The sequence below is a fragment of the Labrus mixtus genome, chromosome 7 (genome assembly GCF_963584025.1).
Source record: "Labrus mixtus chromosome 7, fLabMix1.1, whole genome shotgun sequence".
NCBI lineage: Eukaryota > Metazoa > Chordata > Actinopteri > Labriformes > Labridae > Labrus > Labrus mixtus.
Window position 1 is genome coordinate 25,933,012 of NC_083618.1, and position 16,083 is coordinate 25,949,094.

General features: G+C 39.7%; 2 protein-coding genes across 3 annotated transcripts; one reads left to right on the forward strand and one right to left on the reverse strand.

Moving 5' to 3' along the window:
- The first annotated feature begins 692 nt into the window (after positions 1-692).
- LOC132977039 (bactericidal permeability-increasing protein-like) lies at positions 693-8,297 on the forward strand. 2 transcript variants are annotated; one of them, XM_061041397.1, is made up of 17 exons: positions 693-925; positions 1,112-1,155; positions 2,518-2,635; positions 3,319-3,433; positions 3,538-3,669; positions 3,752-3,907; positions 4,024-4,087; positions 4,956-5,016; positions 5,092-5,183; positions 5,278-5,454; positions 5,534-5,593; positions 5,669-5,836; positions 6,215-6,282; positions 6,392-6,434; positions 6,517-6,580; positions 6,951-7,027; positions 7,194-8,297. In XM_061041397.1, exons 3-17 carry the CDS (start codon positions 2,527-2,529, stop codon positions 7,233-7,235), a joined length of 1,428 nt encoding a protein of 475 aa, XP_060897380.1. In that variant the 5' UTR covers positions 693-925; positions 1,112-1,155; positions 2,518-2,526; the 3' UTR covers positions 7,236-8,297. The 2 variants fall into 2 exon arrangements, with proteins under 2 accessions (XP_060897380.1, XP_060897379.1); XM_061041396.1 differs by lacking the exon at positions 693-925 and having other exon boundaries at positions 1,008-1,155.
- Positions 7,482-15,047, reverse strand: cdk5rap1 (CDK5 regulatory subunit associated protein 1). Its single transcript, XM_061041395.1, has 13 exons — positions 14,427-15,047; positions 14,238-14,341; positions 14,118-14,152; positions 13,343-13,443; positions 13,031-13,241; positions 12,809-12,929; positions 12,352-12,582; positions 12,007-12,104; positions 11,433-11,488; positions 9,926-10,056; positions 9,654-9,803; positions 9,032-9,172; positions 7,482-8,064 (listed from the first exon to the last, which is right to left on the reverse strand). Exons 1-13 carry the CDS (start codon positions 14,713-14,715, stop codon positions 7,930-7,932), a joined length of 1,803 nt encoding a protein of 600 aa, XP_060897378.1. The 5' UTR covers positions 14,716-15,047; the 3' UTR covers positions 7,482-7,929.
- Positions 15,048-16,083: the final 1,036 nt, after the last annotated feature.

Consider the following 16,083-nt stretch of genomic DNA (forward strand, 5'->3'; position numbering starts at 1 on the left):
AAAGCGCCATACAAGCTCAAGACCATTGACCATTTAACATCTATTTTCATAACTGCATTTTTTCTGGAATGGGGCAACTGGGCCTAGTGTGAGTGCGCCCTAAGTTTGCAGCTCCTTTTAATTAGACCAGCATCTTGAAGAGTGTGTCTCACTGGAGGCAACGCTTCTGGCTGTTGATATTCTGTCTTATAGATATATTCATATATTTTCCATTATGGTCAATCATGACAAATTTATGCTGTTTTACTTGATGTTTAATGTCTTTTAATGTATCACCGTAACGCATGTATGTCGCTGCTCATCGTTTTAAACTTTACCTGTGCTGCTTTTAATCTCGTACATTTTTCCTCTGGTTAAATAAAGGTTATATGTTAAATTAATATGTGTTTCCTGAAAAAATGTATACTGAAAAACAAAACTACACATAGAGATCATTTTAGCCCTGACTACAAAACCTTTCAAGTATTTTTTCCCTGCAAAACAGAAGATTATTTGCAAAAAATATAATTGGGAATGTGGTTTAAATCAACATTTTCTGGTTTAGGGGAGCTGGAGGGCAATGTTTTATCTACCAACATTCCTTACCCTTGTGTGTTGTGATTAAAGCTGAAAAGGGGGGGGGCTGTATCAGCCTTTAAATGCTGCTAGAGTTGAATTGAACCAAAATAGACTGATAGAGCTTTAGTTTTTCTAGTTCTAACTCATCGTGGTACAGATGTGCTGACTGCAACACGGCACAGATTTATTCTTGAAAATGTTGCTCTATAATGTGTTAAACTCCTTGTGCATCACTCTACTGAAAATTTGTGTAAAGAACTAGTCAGCACAAGAGGTGACAATATGCAAAGTCAAAGTTTGTTCAAACCATGCCAAGATTTCACATGTGTTCTTTTCAGATAGTGTTCTTTATCCAAACAGCAGTCAGGTACGCTATTTTTGTTCTGTTCTTTTTGAAAAGGTTATATAAGAACAGGGCAGTGCGGAGAAGATATAGCTAATATCAGGTTTTTTCATTGTTGCATTATCTGGGGTAGTTCCCTTCAGTTCCTCATTGAGTAAGTAAATTAGAGGCCATGTGCCTCCTTCCTCTTTCACTTTGTCTCATTGGCAGGCTGACTGACACATCAGGAGGAACCAGACTAACTACAGCTTCGGGTAAGAGTGCGTGTAAATTTACCATATGGGGTTATATTTCAAAACAGATTCTGGAGATTTGCTTTGTTCTTTTTACAATTATGATCCAAATATACAACAATGTGTGAGTGAACTTTGTTATGCTGTGTGTGAACATCTTCTAAACAAAGGGTCGATTTCAGAAGGGGAAAACTTTCCTAAAGTGATCCCATGATTCCCTTTAGTTTGGTATGAAGTGTATGAATGTGCTTTTCCAACTTCTAACACTGAGTGTTGAAGAGTAATCTGACTCAAAGGGTTTGTTTAAGGTATATTAACGTAGAGTATTGGGTGTATTCAGTCTTTTGATCATGTGCATTGAAAAGGGGTTCAGGATAAATATTCCCCATCTTTTGTTGAAAGTCTAACTCTTAAGACGAGTAATGCAGCAATATTTTACAGCTGCAACATAGATCAATAAAGATGTATGTAATAATAGGTTTGGTGCATTTTGATAAATGATAAAGATAAGCAAAGTATCTCAGTGTTGATTAGAGGTGATTGTTTTGGGTTTTGAGATATAAATTATTTAGAAAATAGCTCTTTTATAACCAAGAGCCAATATAACTTTTACCTTTACCGCACTTCTGACTTACACAGAGAACTTTCCACTGGTTGTCACATGACTTGGATTTTGTCAGTTATGTCTGTTAGTCTCGCTTATCAGAGACAAAATGTATCATACAAACATAGAGTAGTCTTAAGTACAGGCAACATAACAAGCAATAATATGGATTGACTTGATTTGGTTTTTTTTTCATTCCTGAATGATTGATGGAGCGCACAGTTTGGGATAAACAGTCGTGACTCGTGACAGGCATAACATTTGCTGACACAGAAACTTACAATGACTTAAATGTTCCAAAAGATGCATTTCAACATTTTCATTCAGTGAAATCTTTAGGATTTTTACACATTTTTACAAATATCCATATTAAACATAGAAAACATTCTTCCATTCTTTCCAACTGTGCCTTTCATAATTTCCTAATTCAATCATGTTGTCATGTGGTGTCTTCTACAGAACGAACAGTCAGCTCTTTCACAGACCTCCACTCACAGAGAAACCTCATACTTAAGGCTGTGGTGGAGAGTACATCTACTTACAAGATCTGTGTTTAGTACAATTTTAAGGTACCTAGTGGTCAATGATCCATCCTATTCGTAGATAATAAAAGATAGCAAAGAATAATTTCTCTAAAGAAGGAGGAACAACTTTCTAAGATATAACATGTTGTACAACGCCTCTCTCAGGTTTAGGAACTCAACATTAATAAAAGCAGAACTCAGTCTGGTCCATAGTGTCTTGTTAATGAAAATGTAATTTTTTCATCTCCTTTATAGCTACGAACAATGAAGATGTTTCTGCCCTGCTGGCTGTCCCTGCTGGCTTTGATGCCATTGAGTTTTGGCACCAAAGCTGGAGTAAAAGTCAAACTAACAGAGAAAGGACTTGAATATGGTAAGTTTTCTTGCATGGTGTTGTGATGGTTGAAGTAAGTGTTCTCTTTCACCTCGAGACTATCTGTCCACAGGATTACATAACATAAACGGAATATGATTTCCCTGCTCGTCTGGGTCCTAATGTCATGTTAACTTTGCAGATTTTGAGCAACTAAGTTTGTCAGCTGTTGGGAGCCGTCTTCTGGCCCGGGGCTCCAAGCAGTTACCTTGCCTGATCACAAGCAGCGCTTCTGCCAGCCTATTGCTCACTGTTCGTGAGCCAACGCCCTCGACAGAGACATTTTACAATAAAGCATGTAAAAGACCTTACTCTTGGTTATATTATTTACAAAGCTGCAACATTAATCCATCATGAGCACAGCACTAAGCAACATTTAGCAAAGTTACAGTGGCAAGGAAAAACTGCCTTTTGACAGGCAGAAACCTCGAACAGGACCAGACTTATGTTCAGGGGGCTCTTGAAGACATCTTCTGCCCAAGGCGAGCAGGACTGTCTTCCATTCTTTCCAGTGGGCTCGGATTAGTAGAGTGCCTGGCTCCAGAGAGCTACAGGCTCGTGGCATTAGGTTCACCAGACCCCGTAGTGAGAACAGTGTATATGTATGTTATGTAACAGGGTGGAGAGATAGTCCCAATGTTACCTTCACTTTTGTCAACGTGTTCTCTAACCTTTTGCTATAGGCAGACAACTGGGGATGGCTTCGATACAGCAAAAACTCAAAACCATCACGATCCCAGATATTTCAGGGACAGAGAAGGTGCCTCCTGCTGGCAAGGTCCAGTACAGCCTGACAAAGTAAGGCAACCACTTATTTTATTGTCATTTCAGTTAGACAAATGGACAGTTAACATGGTGTTATTGTTCATTACCTTCACAAAGGAGCATGTTATCTCTTACAGTATGAAAATAATGGATGTGGGATTACCACAGTCTGAGGTAGATCTGGTGCCTGGAACTGGTTTCAGACTGGCCATTGGTAACGCCTTTCTCAGTATGAATGGAAACTGGAGGGTCAAGTACCTAAGAATAATGTGAGTGAACAAAACGATTTCCTTTTGCTGTTCAAGTTTTTTGTGATATATCTGCTGCATCAGTGACCCCTCTCTTTTCAAGGAAGGACCACGGCTCTTTTGATTTGAACGTGAAAGGACTCACAATCACAACAAGTATTGCTGTCAAGAGTGATGAGACAGGCCGACCTGCCGTCAGTACCGTCAGCTGTGCAGCAACGGTCGGCAGTGCAAGCATCAAATTCCACGGTGGAGCAAGGTAAGAGGAACCCTGCTCTGCCCTATGTTTGAACCCATGTGGGGGAATGCAATATTTTCTGGATGTGCTTGATACGCTTCATACATTCTAATTCCTGTGGTTGCTTTTTGTTTCAGCTGGCTGTACAATCTCTTTAAAAGCTTCGTTGATAAGGGTTTGCGAAAAGCACTAGAGAAACAGGTGAGAGCCAACAAGCCTTAAACCCACAGTTTGTGATTCCCATCCTTGGCTCTCAGAGGATTTCAAAACAGAAAGTCAGATTTTGACTTGTCAGACCTTCGAACAATTTTCTACTTTAACTCAGTCCATATTTATTTTTCAGTTTGTCAGCTTTATTCTGTTGTTCTTTTAGATAAGAAAAAGTCGAAAAAAACACACACACACGCACATCACTTGATTAGGTGCTGAGGCAAAAAAATACTAGTTAAGATGCCGACAAAGACTCACAACACTATGGCTCCCAAATACTTATTTATTTTCTATGTGCATATAACGAACACAACGTTTCGAGCCCGACCGGACTCTTCCTCAGGTGCAGTACACAAAACAGGTTCAGGTGTTATATGCCAACAAGCCTTAAACCCACTTGTCAGACATTTGAACAATGTTTCTACTTTTACTCAGTCCATATGTAATGATGTAATTTCCAAATCAAACATTTCTCAGTTTAATATATGATATGTTGTCTTTGTGCTGTTTTTATTGTATATATGGGGATAAGGGGTTTCAATGTTTTGCAAATCCTCACCTTCATTGTTTACTTTGTGTTCATGAAAAGTGACTAAAACATATAGATGTAAGGTAAATGTAGTGGAGTTATAGATATATTTTCCTCTGAATGTATTGAAGCAGATGTTTAAGCATGTATCAGATAACAGACCAACTCAATTTAAGTACCTCAAAACTGTGCTTAAGTACAAGAGATCGAATGCATTTTTCTAGTCTCAAGGACGAATAGGCTGTTTTTCAAACAGTTTTTTCTCCGGTCAGTAATCACAGTGTAACATCAAGCTCCTTAAAGTTTAGAGTCTGTTCTCTATTGTTGCAGCTCTGCCCTCTGGTGGCTGACGCTGTGTCTGACATGAATCCTAAGCTGAAAACCCTCAATGGTAAAATATTCTGTCTCAAAAAGTTGAATACTTCATTTATCCTGAACATTTGACAGACTTTCTATCTTCCTGCAGTTTTGGCCAAAGTGGACGAGTTTGCTGAGATTGAATATTCCATGGTATCATCGCCCACAGTGTCAGCATCTTCTCTGGACTTGGGCTTGAAGGTAATCAGTGTAAAGCAACCTGAACAGTTTTTTTTTTATCTTAAGCCTTAGTTACCACAGTTAATTTTACCTTTGTTTTTTCTTTGTCATTTAGGGGGAATTTTACAATATCGGGAAGCACCAGGAGCCTCCTTTCTCCCCCTCCAATTTTTCTCTCCCACCCCAGGTCAATGAAATGTTGTACATCGGTGTGTCCACCTTCACTGCCAACTCTGCAGCTTTTGTCTACAACAAAGCTGGAGTCCTCAGCCTGTACATCACAGATGACATGGTTAGATGCCTCCTCTTTATTGTTTATCTAAATTCACGATGCCACACAGATCTATTACTAACTAGCTCTGTAAAAACAGATCCCACAAAGCTCTCCCATCCATCTTGACACCAGAACGTTTGGAGCCTTCGTCCCGCAGGTAACAACCCATTTCCATGTCAAGAGAATATTTATCTTTCGCTGGCCTCTCGACTTCATTTTGTTGTTCTTTTAGATTGCCAAACGCTTCCCAGGTCTGAAGATGAAACTGCTGGTTAAGACCGTGAAAAATCCAGTCATCAGTTTTGAACCCAACAACGCCACGGTTCAAGCCACTGCCACAGTGACGGCCTATGCTATCCAACCCAATGCTACGCTTACGCCTCTCTTTGTTCTTAACTTGGTAGGTGACACAGCTGGCACGATCAATCAACCGATCCGTCAATCTTTATTATCTCAAGACATTTTACAGGTTGAAGACCTTACTCATTGCTACATTAAAGAGACCCAACGTTAATCCATCACGAGCACAGCGCTAAGCATCATTTAGCAAAGTTACAGTGGTAATAGAAAACATTCCTTTTAAGAGGTAGAAATCTTGGGTATAACCAGACACATGATGAACAGCCATCTGCTGACACTGCGCTTGGCTTGAAAAGTGTGATAGAGGGAGATACAGGAAGAAGGATTGCGACAACAAACAAAGAGGAGGGCGTCAATAACTGATAAAAGCTGTGTATGTGTGAAAAACGAAAACTCGCTCACCATATTGTCTCTACAGGACATTAGTGTCAGCGCCCGAGTGTTTGTCAGTGGAATGCAGATTGCTGGGGCCATCACCCTAAATAAGTGAGTTACTAAAATAATCACAGCATGCTCTCAGAAGCAAAAATAAATAGGGCCAAGAGGTCCTTGTAAAGATGAACGTCACTGAATAATTTTCTCCTAATTTGAACAGGTTGGGTCTGACCCTGGGGACTAGTTATGTTGGAGATTTTCAGGTGAGAGCTGCAGTTTAACACGAGTCACAAAGTGAATCATCAGTACCAACCGTACGCACTAACCCCATCCTCTAACCTGCAGGTCAGGTCCCTCGACAACATCTTTCAAATGGTCCTCAAACTAGTAGTGATACCTAAACTGAACGGTGAGTTCTTGGATAAAAACAAGTACATCACATGCATGTAGTATGGAGTTTTGAGGTTAAATATAGGTTCTGATATTATTTTAATTTAACACCTCCTCTAGTTTTACTTAATCAGCATTATTTTTCTTCATAATAAACAATGCCAAATGCAATTTAAAGCCTTTGTTAAACAATTTAAATCGGTCGTATTTCCTTCACATAAACCATGCCTATCCAGAAATGTCAATGTTAAGGTCTCATGAGTTTTTATAGCATGTATAGCTTATTTCATGCTAAACAATACATTTTTTATGAAAAAAAGGTGTTTGTATGATGTCTTCTGGTTGGATTTATGTGACTGAACAACATACTTGTGAATTTTGCTTCCTAGCTCGTCTCGCAAAGGGATACCCACTTCCTACTCTTGGAAAGATGAAGCTGGTGAACACTCAGCTTCAGGTCCTGAAGGTCAGACACTGGATTTTCTATTATAATGCATATTTTTGATTTAGCTGCATTCATAATATGATGGGGACATTGAAGGCAAACAAACTCAATTAAATAATGTGCGATGTGTGAGCAACAGCATTCAGAAATTTTGAATCAAAAAGGTGCTGATCTTCATTTTTTCCAGGACTATATGCTGATTGGAACGGATGTCCAGTTCATGGGTTGAAAAGGCACTTCTGGAAACTCATTAGAATCTTGACTGTACTGTGGCATGCCAGTATGAAGACATCAACACGTACAAATGTTGGCTCTCCAGAGAAATGTGTCAAAGAAATACCTATTTTTCTATTTAGTTTCATTGTTAACTCTGGCCAGGTTTTCCATATATAGATGAAGGCAGCAATCTTTACCTACTGCAGTCGGGTCATGAAAGGACAAAGACTGCAGGACATGGTTTGCTATTTATTTTAACAATAATCTTTTTTGCAATTGCATGCTTCTTCCAAAGCAGATCACAGCCATTTTTTGCTGCTGACATTGTCACAAATTCTTCCCCAAAGTTAATGACTTTGTTGCCAAGGGAGCAAGCCTAGGATGTGTTGATCCATAACATTTTTACTGCAGCTTTGAGAGTCCCTTTAAAATGACAAGACATCAGTCAACCACCAACACTTCAGACAAAACAAAGTTTGTTTCAAACGAACATTGTACTTTATATTATCCACATAGTTTTCCGCATCTCAAGCTTTATTATATGTACAAACATAGTGACTTTATAAATAAGAATAACACTCATCAAGAGTCCAGTCTGACTGTAGTACAACTGAAATTACAGTATGAATAGCCTCCATGTATCGTCAAGTCATTGTAGAGAAGAAGGCAGTGTGATAGTTTTGTTTGCATGGTGTCATCTGTGTCAGTCAAGGGCAGTTTTCAATCATCGTAGTGTCTGAGGCCAAATGTTCATCGAGATCTTGCCGGGGCAACGTCTCCTGTTTCAGTGTGCTGTGGCTGAGAGCTCGGCCTCTCAGGCTTTGGGACGTGGACGACAATATCTATAATATAGACACACAAAACATCAAAGACTGAACGACTGAGAAGATGAATCTTTAAAAGTAAAAAAAAAACATTTGTCAGAAAGTTCTTGAATGTGATGACTATTTGATCAATGTCCAGCTTTGTGTTGGTTTGTCTTACTAGAGAAACCTTTTATACTTTACCATGTTTGAAGGAAACCTGAGCATTATTGTACTTTTGAGAATTTTGAATAAACTAGAGTTTGAAAATTAATTTAATATTCAGGTTTTTTTTAACATAATAATTTCTTTTGATGTATGTGAGTGAGGAAGTACGTTTTTAGGTTCTTTAAATTTGGGTATGAAAGAAATAGAACAGACCTTCGCACATTTCAAAAGACAGGAGAACCAGGCCATCAAAATCTTAAAGGAACTTAAAATATGGACGTTTTGTGTATGCGTACAAATAACTTCACAAACTGAAAATTTACGCTTTCTAGCTTTTTGATTTATTTGATTATTATTTGTTTCTGTATATTTTTTGGTTTATTTACTGGGTCTATTTTAAATTTTTTTGCTTTAATAATGAATGTCACCGGACACTGCTTGCTTTGGCATTCACAGCTGCAGATGTTCACCACTTGTGACAATAGAGGACACCGCCTGAAAGCATATCTTTATCCTCTCATCTGATAATACATTTCATGGACTCGGGCCCCCAACATCAGCTAAACAGGTTTGTGGGAGATTACGTTGAAGGTGTTTCACCCACAGCTGCACCCTGTTTAATAACACATGTGCACTGTCTTGTATCACAAACCTGATGAAGCCATGTTTTTTTTGAATATGTAATTAAATAAATAGAAGAAGTTATTCAGCCCTCTAGTGTGCGGTGAATCTTACCAAAAAATACCTACCAAGACTGCTGGACATATCAGGTATGGTATACTTAGAAGACATTTTAGTAAGTATTGTATTTGATGTGTCTGGATGAATCTAAACTTACCTTTACCAACACGTAGTCTCCAACATTGACTGGAGCAGTGTTGCATTCTGCAGTATGAACAGCAACATCCTCTTTGGGGAATATCACTTTCATATTTCCATCAGTTCTCCCACACAGGTCCTTGGCAGATCTTTTACTTTCCTTCATTAAGAATGCAAAGAAAAAGATGAGCAGTGTTGCCAGGTAAAAGGTTTAAAGGCAGGGTTGGTCATTTTCTTCAGATACACTTTTTAAGATTTTGGTTGAAATTGTCTTTAGGTCCTGACAGACACTAATAACTTATGTGCTCTGAAATGACCAACCCTGCCTTTAAAGTAACAAAATACAGAGGTACTACTTTAATGAATATCCAGATGTGTGAATTCAGTGTTCAAATTCAGTCTTTCCATGTACACAGAAACTTAGATTCTGCAGTCATGCTAAGCACTGTGAGGTGCCACTTTACACCACTAGCAAGCAATATTATGATGCTGAGTAGGTGTGACCAATGTGCACCATTTATGTAGCATGTTAGCACGCTGCTATGCTAGTTAGATCTTTACCCCGCCTTTAAGTACAATTCATCTATTTTCTAACCTTTATCGTTTTTGTAAGATGTGCTAAGCATGTGTGCAATACTCACTCCTTCCACCAGGACAAGCTGTGTGCTGCCGACGAGAGCAGAGTTGACCCTCGCTGCTTCCTCTCTGAACACACTGATGCACTCCTCCAGCCTCCGCCGCTTCACCTCTGCTGGTACATCGTCTTGTAGCCGATAGAAGGCGTGGGTTTTCTGAGTAAGGGCAGTTAGAAAGAAATCTTTTTAACGCGATGATTCAAAGAGGAGAATACTTTTGAGTAAGACTTTCTTAAATAACATACATTGAAGATTGTTGTGGTGTGACACGAGCTCACCTTTCTCATACTGTAGGCGAACAGAAATCCCACATTGTAACCCACCTCTCTGATCAGAGACAGGGTCTGCTGGTGATCGTCTTCTGTTTCTTCACAGAAGCCTGAGATGAAGTCACTGCTGAGACTCACCTCTGACAGACACACACACACACACACACACGTCTTCACTGTTAGACACCACACAATACTTCATCACTATGATCATACCAGAGACACCACCTTGGTGTGATATCATCAGGTTGGCAGCTGGGTAAGATTTAGTCCCAAGTGAGGTCACACATGGGCATAATGCAACGGTGATGTGAACATGGGTATCAAGTATTATAGTTGTAAGATTGTAGCAACCTTAATGAATCACTCAATTCAAATTCTAAGGGTAGATTCAAGGAATGCAAGTTTAGAGGCGTTGTCTTGTTTTTAAACTATCTTCCACAGTTATGACTGCAGAGGTCTCCTTCAGTTTTATACGTTTTAAAATAAGTTTTAGGAGTGGAGTGGGACAGAGAGGCCAGGTGGACTTGGCTCCAGTAATAACCAGTAAGCAGAAAAGTTGAACTGCGGTGCCAAAGAAACACAGACTGACACGAGGACAGGTGATTACAGCATTTGTATTAAGTCTCTGTGCATTCAATCTTTTAGTGTTTGTAATTATCTTGTAATAAACGCCTCCCTTGGTTAATTCATTTTACACTATAGCGAGTAAGGAGGTTACATTTTGTATAACTCATCAGCTGAATGCAGAGGCTGCAAAAAGCCGTCTAATGGAACAAAAAGTCATTGTTGGTTTGGACATAGGGGCTTGCATTTCAAATAATTATACTTCTGTGAACTATTGCACTTGATAACGTAACAAGAATGACCAAATGTGCCGTGGAAGATGAGACAACAACTGCTAGGGGCGGCAGTAGCTCAGTCTGTAGGGAATTGCGTTGACAACCAAAGGGTCGTCAGTTCTGTTGCTGGAGAGGTGCCAAGTCACACCCGACTGCCAACTGTAATCGGTACTGCTGAGATGCCCTTAGGCAGGGCACCGAACCCCCAACAGATCTGTCCATGGTCTGTGTGTGTGTGTGTGTGTGTGTGTGTGTGTGTGTGTGTGTGTGTGTGTGTGTGTGTGTGTGTGTGTGTGTGTGTGTGTGTGTGTGTGTGTGTGTGTGTGTGTTTATTTCTGGTCTCTTAATAATCAAGTGATTAATAAAGTTTGTAAAATAAAATATAAATGAATCAAAACTATGACAAACATATTCTTATACCAAAGACAGAAACAGAAGCAGGAATATTATTTACTTCAGATCCACACTAACTGGCACATCAATAGTCTGACCCTAAGGAGCAATTTGGGTTCAGGATCTTTGCCAAAGGACATTTCAACATACAGACTACAGTGGAAGGGAATCAAACAGGCAATGTTTCAATAAGTAGACATACACTACATCTCCACAGTCAAAAAGCCTTCACTGTCTCTCTATCTGTGCTTATTATTGGATCAAATCAAGAGACTGCATACCTGGGATAATTCTCCTGATGTTCTCCACAAGCTCAAGGTACGCCTCTCTGCTGTACCTGTAATCATTACAAGAAAAATACCTTTTATTTTATACAAAATACTTTGTCATCAGATGTAATTATGTTTAGTGCAGTAGCCCCTCCCCCCCCCCCCCCCCCCCCCCCCAGGTGGGTGACACTCCCACAGCTAGGTGTTTGTTCTGCCCTCTGAGTCTGCCTTCTCACCGTAAACAATTTGGCATGTTGCAAGAAAGCCCGAGACACGTCGGGCACAGCTCATTTACATATTTAAAGGTACAGACACAGAAACGGCCTGTTCTGAGCAGGGCTGAAATAGAGGGGTTTATAGACATGATAAATACAGGATCAGAGTGGATTTTCAGTAAGAAACTTCACATACTTATTTTGGGGAGCTCTGAGACTTATTTAAACTGGTTGAAAAGGAGAAATATATGTCACCTTTAAATACTTTTTAAATTAATATGAGACATTTAAAATGTATTAAGGAGCTGCTGCCTACCTTAACATTTGTTGGAGGATATGGTTAATTTTAAAAAGTCTAGTTAGTCCCTTACCCACGGCGCATTGCTTTAAGGATCTCGGTGCTCCCACTCTGAGCTGGAAGGTGGATCTGCTGACAAATGTTCCCCCGTTCAGCAATCAGATGCAAAACCTGTAAAAAAAAAATTTAAAAAATAGAATATTCAACAGGTAATAAAGGCTCTATCATGTGAACTCTAAACAGAAACCAGTAGGGTTTCGTTGCAAAAAGGAAAAAAAAAACTTTTTGATTTAGCTGCAAAAAACCTTTATTTGTCTCCTGTTCAAAATCATCACTGGGTTAGGATGACATTTTTAGCTTTGAGAATGAATTCAGCTCTCTTAGTCGAAACCAAGAGGGGATGAATTGCGTCAAGTACCTCGTCAGGAAAATCCTTCGGATGAGGGGAAGTGAATCTGACCCTCATGTCGGGATCAATTTGTGACACTCGATCCAGCAGGTCAGAGAAGCGCAGGCCTCCCCGTTTTGTTCTGTAGACGGTCTTGAATCCCCGGCTGAGCTGGGTCGGATCCGGGCCACGGAACTGTTCTTCCGATGTGTCTCTGTAGCTGTTCACATTCTGACCCAGGAGCGTCACCTCCTTCACACCCTGGACAAAACCAACCACCATATATCAGTCAAGGACAGCTGGAAAAAGACCGAGCATTGACAGGCACAAGTTTTCCTCTGACCTCCTCGTCACCGACAGTGTTTAATGTACTAGTCTCCCTTCCTAATGTAGGACTGTAATCAGTGCATTTCTACTTGTTGATAACAAGTGTAATGAATACAACGTAATTTAAATGACTTAATGTTGTGTTGAAGTTCAAACTTGCCTGGTCAGAGAGTATACGCACTTCCTCAAGTATGGAGCTGATGGGTCTACTCCTCTCTCTGCCTCTGGTGAAGGGGACAATGCAGTAGCTACACATGTTGTCACAGCCCCGCATGATGGACCTGGAAGTACAAAAGGATAATCACAAAGTCAACTAAAAGTCACAACATAGAGACACACAGGAGACAGCCTGTAGTGCAGTGTAGTGTAGTGTAGCACTTACACAAAGGCGCTGTATCCATGAGGAGCATGGTGGACAGGCATGATGTCTGCGTAGGTCTCCTCCAACGACAGCAGCACATTGCTTGCCTGATGGCCTCCGTCAGCCACGGCCAAGAGGCGCGGGAGGTCCCTGTAGGCATCTGGTCCAGCAATGACATCGACAAGCTTCTCCCTCTCCAACAGCTCAGTCTTCAGCCGCTCTGCCATGCACCCTGGGTAAAAAAAAAAAAAAAAAAAAAAAAAAAACATCTGTTAGCATATCTTTATACCCACTGTAAGAAATCCAAGCGTGTGCATAAGGAAACAAACTCACCTAAAATTCCAATTTTCATTGGCGCATGCGTCTTTAACCGTCTCTTCTTCATCGCTGTAAGTTGTTGTAGTCTGTTCCAAATTGTCTGTTCTGCTTTTTCTCTGTCAAAGGAGGTTTCAGACAAATGTGCTCGCTTACAAAACAGCGACAAAAAAACGTCTCCTCCTCACTTTAACTCTCTCATCCAGGTCTACACTCCCTCCCGCCCACTACGCTCTGCCAATGAAAGGCGTCTGATCCGACCTTCACAACAGGGTCCTAAGACGCTGACTAGACTCTTCTCCTCTGTCGCCCCCCGGTGGTGGAATGAACTTCCAAACTCCATTGGATCTGCAGAGTCCCTCTGCACCTTTAAGAAAAAGCTAAAGACCCAGCTCTTTCATGAATACCTACTAACTTAATGATGATGGTCTCCATATTATTGATGATGATGATGGTAATGACGATGGTTTTTGTTTGATAACGACGACTTATAAAATGGTTTCTATACTGATTAGAGCTCTCAAGAACTGCCCTCAATGTTGTGCTTTGCCTCTGCTCACTTCCTGTCAGCACCTGTGTGTCCAATCAGACTCAAAGCTGATCGTTTGCTCTTACTGACATTGTTCCCTTTTTTTCTAGATCCTTGCTTGTGTTGTTCTTACTCTCTGATGTACGTCGCTTTGGATAAAAAGCGTCTGCTGAGTGAATTGTAGAATTGTAGTTTGTTGATGGTATAGTTTATTTGGTCTTCTGAAAACCTTAGTGTGGCAATGTTAGAGTGTGATATTCTTACCTGATGGAGCATGTTACAAGAAGAACAACGTCAGCCTGTAAGCACAAGAACCTTCTCAATGTAGGGTATAAGACTGACACGAGTAATATTAAAAAATGTATAACAACATCTCTCCTGTACCTCACTTAAGTTCCCGGTCCGTTGGTATCCTTTGCTCTGCAGGATGGAGCTGGCTATCTCTGTGTCGCTTACATTCATTTGACAGCCATAGGTTTCAAAGAACACTGAAAACATGAGGAAGAAAAAAAATATTAGATTTCAAACAATACAGTTTCCAAACATGTAGCTTTTCACTGACGCAAAACTAACCTTTTCTTGAGTTGCCCAATTCCTCAGAAAAATAACTTTGTTCATGAGAGTGCTGCCCTTCAGAAGCAGAAGTCTTCCTCACTGGAAGTCCTTGAATGAAATCCTGCAAAGTTGGACCAGAAGACAGCTGGGACTTGAACTCCTGCACAGTGTTCCTCTTCTCTCTTGAAGTCTCTTTGGTGTTGGATAAGTTACAACAGTGTCTCGGCTGGATACATCTGATATATGGTATCCAGTGTTTGGGAATGGTGCATTTAAAAAAAGGTTTTAAAGTCATAAGGAACTCCATTTTTATTCAGACCATACTCCAGAAAATATACTCTAATTGCTACTTCATTAAAACTGAATTAAAAGCTGTGCGGGTACGTGCTGTGTTGTTCAAAAGCATGGGTGTCTAATTCAGACACACACGTCTTTTGGTTCCAAAGATGTCTTAAAGTCAAGATCATAAACTCCACCATTTCGTTATTTAAAAACAGGAAGAGCGTTTCGCTATCAAATCATTGAATATTGGGAAGTGATGAACGTTTTAGTGATGGCAGACATTCTTCCCCAAAGGGACTTATATTAACTATAGAGTATCTATTTTAATAACTGAGATATCGACCTTGAGCGATGTCTGTTTGATATGAGCCAGCAGCAAAGATGGAAGTAAGCGTCAGTGAATTATCTTGGACCACGACGGTATTTCCGGCTAAATGTCCTTCGGTACGTCCAACTTTGCTGTCCGGGTAAAACTACGTCAAGGAAGACGTCGGCCGAAACGTCTGGACCTGAAGCTGCGTTCAAATGTTGTTGTTTTTGTGTGTGTGTGTGAAATAAAAAAGCAAACAAAAAAAGTGAATGAAACACAACACGAATGCAGGGTTAGAATGGTATTTTCTTAAATCTGGTATAGTATAGAATAGAATAGAATAGAATAGAATTACTTTATTGATCCCAAACTGGGAAATTGTGGCGTTACAGCAGCAGGTTATCCAACACACAATATGAGCAAAAAACACAATGTTAGCAAATTTAAACACAATATAATATTAAATACAAAGTAAATAAGCACTAAAAATATAAAAACTAAGAATGTGAATATATACAACCAGGATTTAACTAAGCATTACTAGTCTTAAATAGGAAGATTAAATATGGAAGATTGAATGTAAATGTGCAAAAACAGAGTCGTAAATGGTTGTAAATTAAATATGAAAGATTAAATGTAAATGTGCAAAAACAGAGTTGTAAATGGTTGTAAATTAAATATATATGGTATTGCAAAAACCTAGCCATACTTTTAAAAATACAAATCATGTACCCTCCTTGGTAAGGTTACGGCTAAGTTGGTTAGGTTTAAAAACGTTGAGCTAATTATTTTTATTGCGTACAGACCAATAAAAGCCATCAGCTGTATGACCAGGGTAGAGTAAATTCATTTATCCTACACTTAGCCAATAAAAAGGCAAATCAAACACAGCAGGGTAATCTTGGGACATTTTCACAGTATATGTTATATTTGAAAAATTAACTTTTTTATTTATTATTTATATTGTACAATAATGGGTAATGATTCTCAATTTAAATATATATTTTTGGAAGGCATCGCGCCATCCCCCTCTCAGGGGCAAGCGACCTCCACTTTCGGAACCACTGGGTTACATAACAAGTC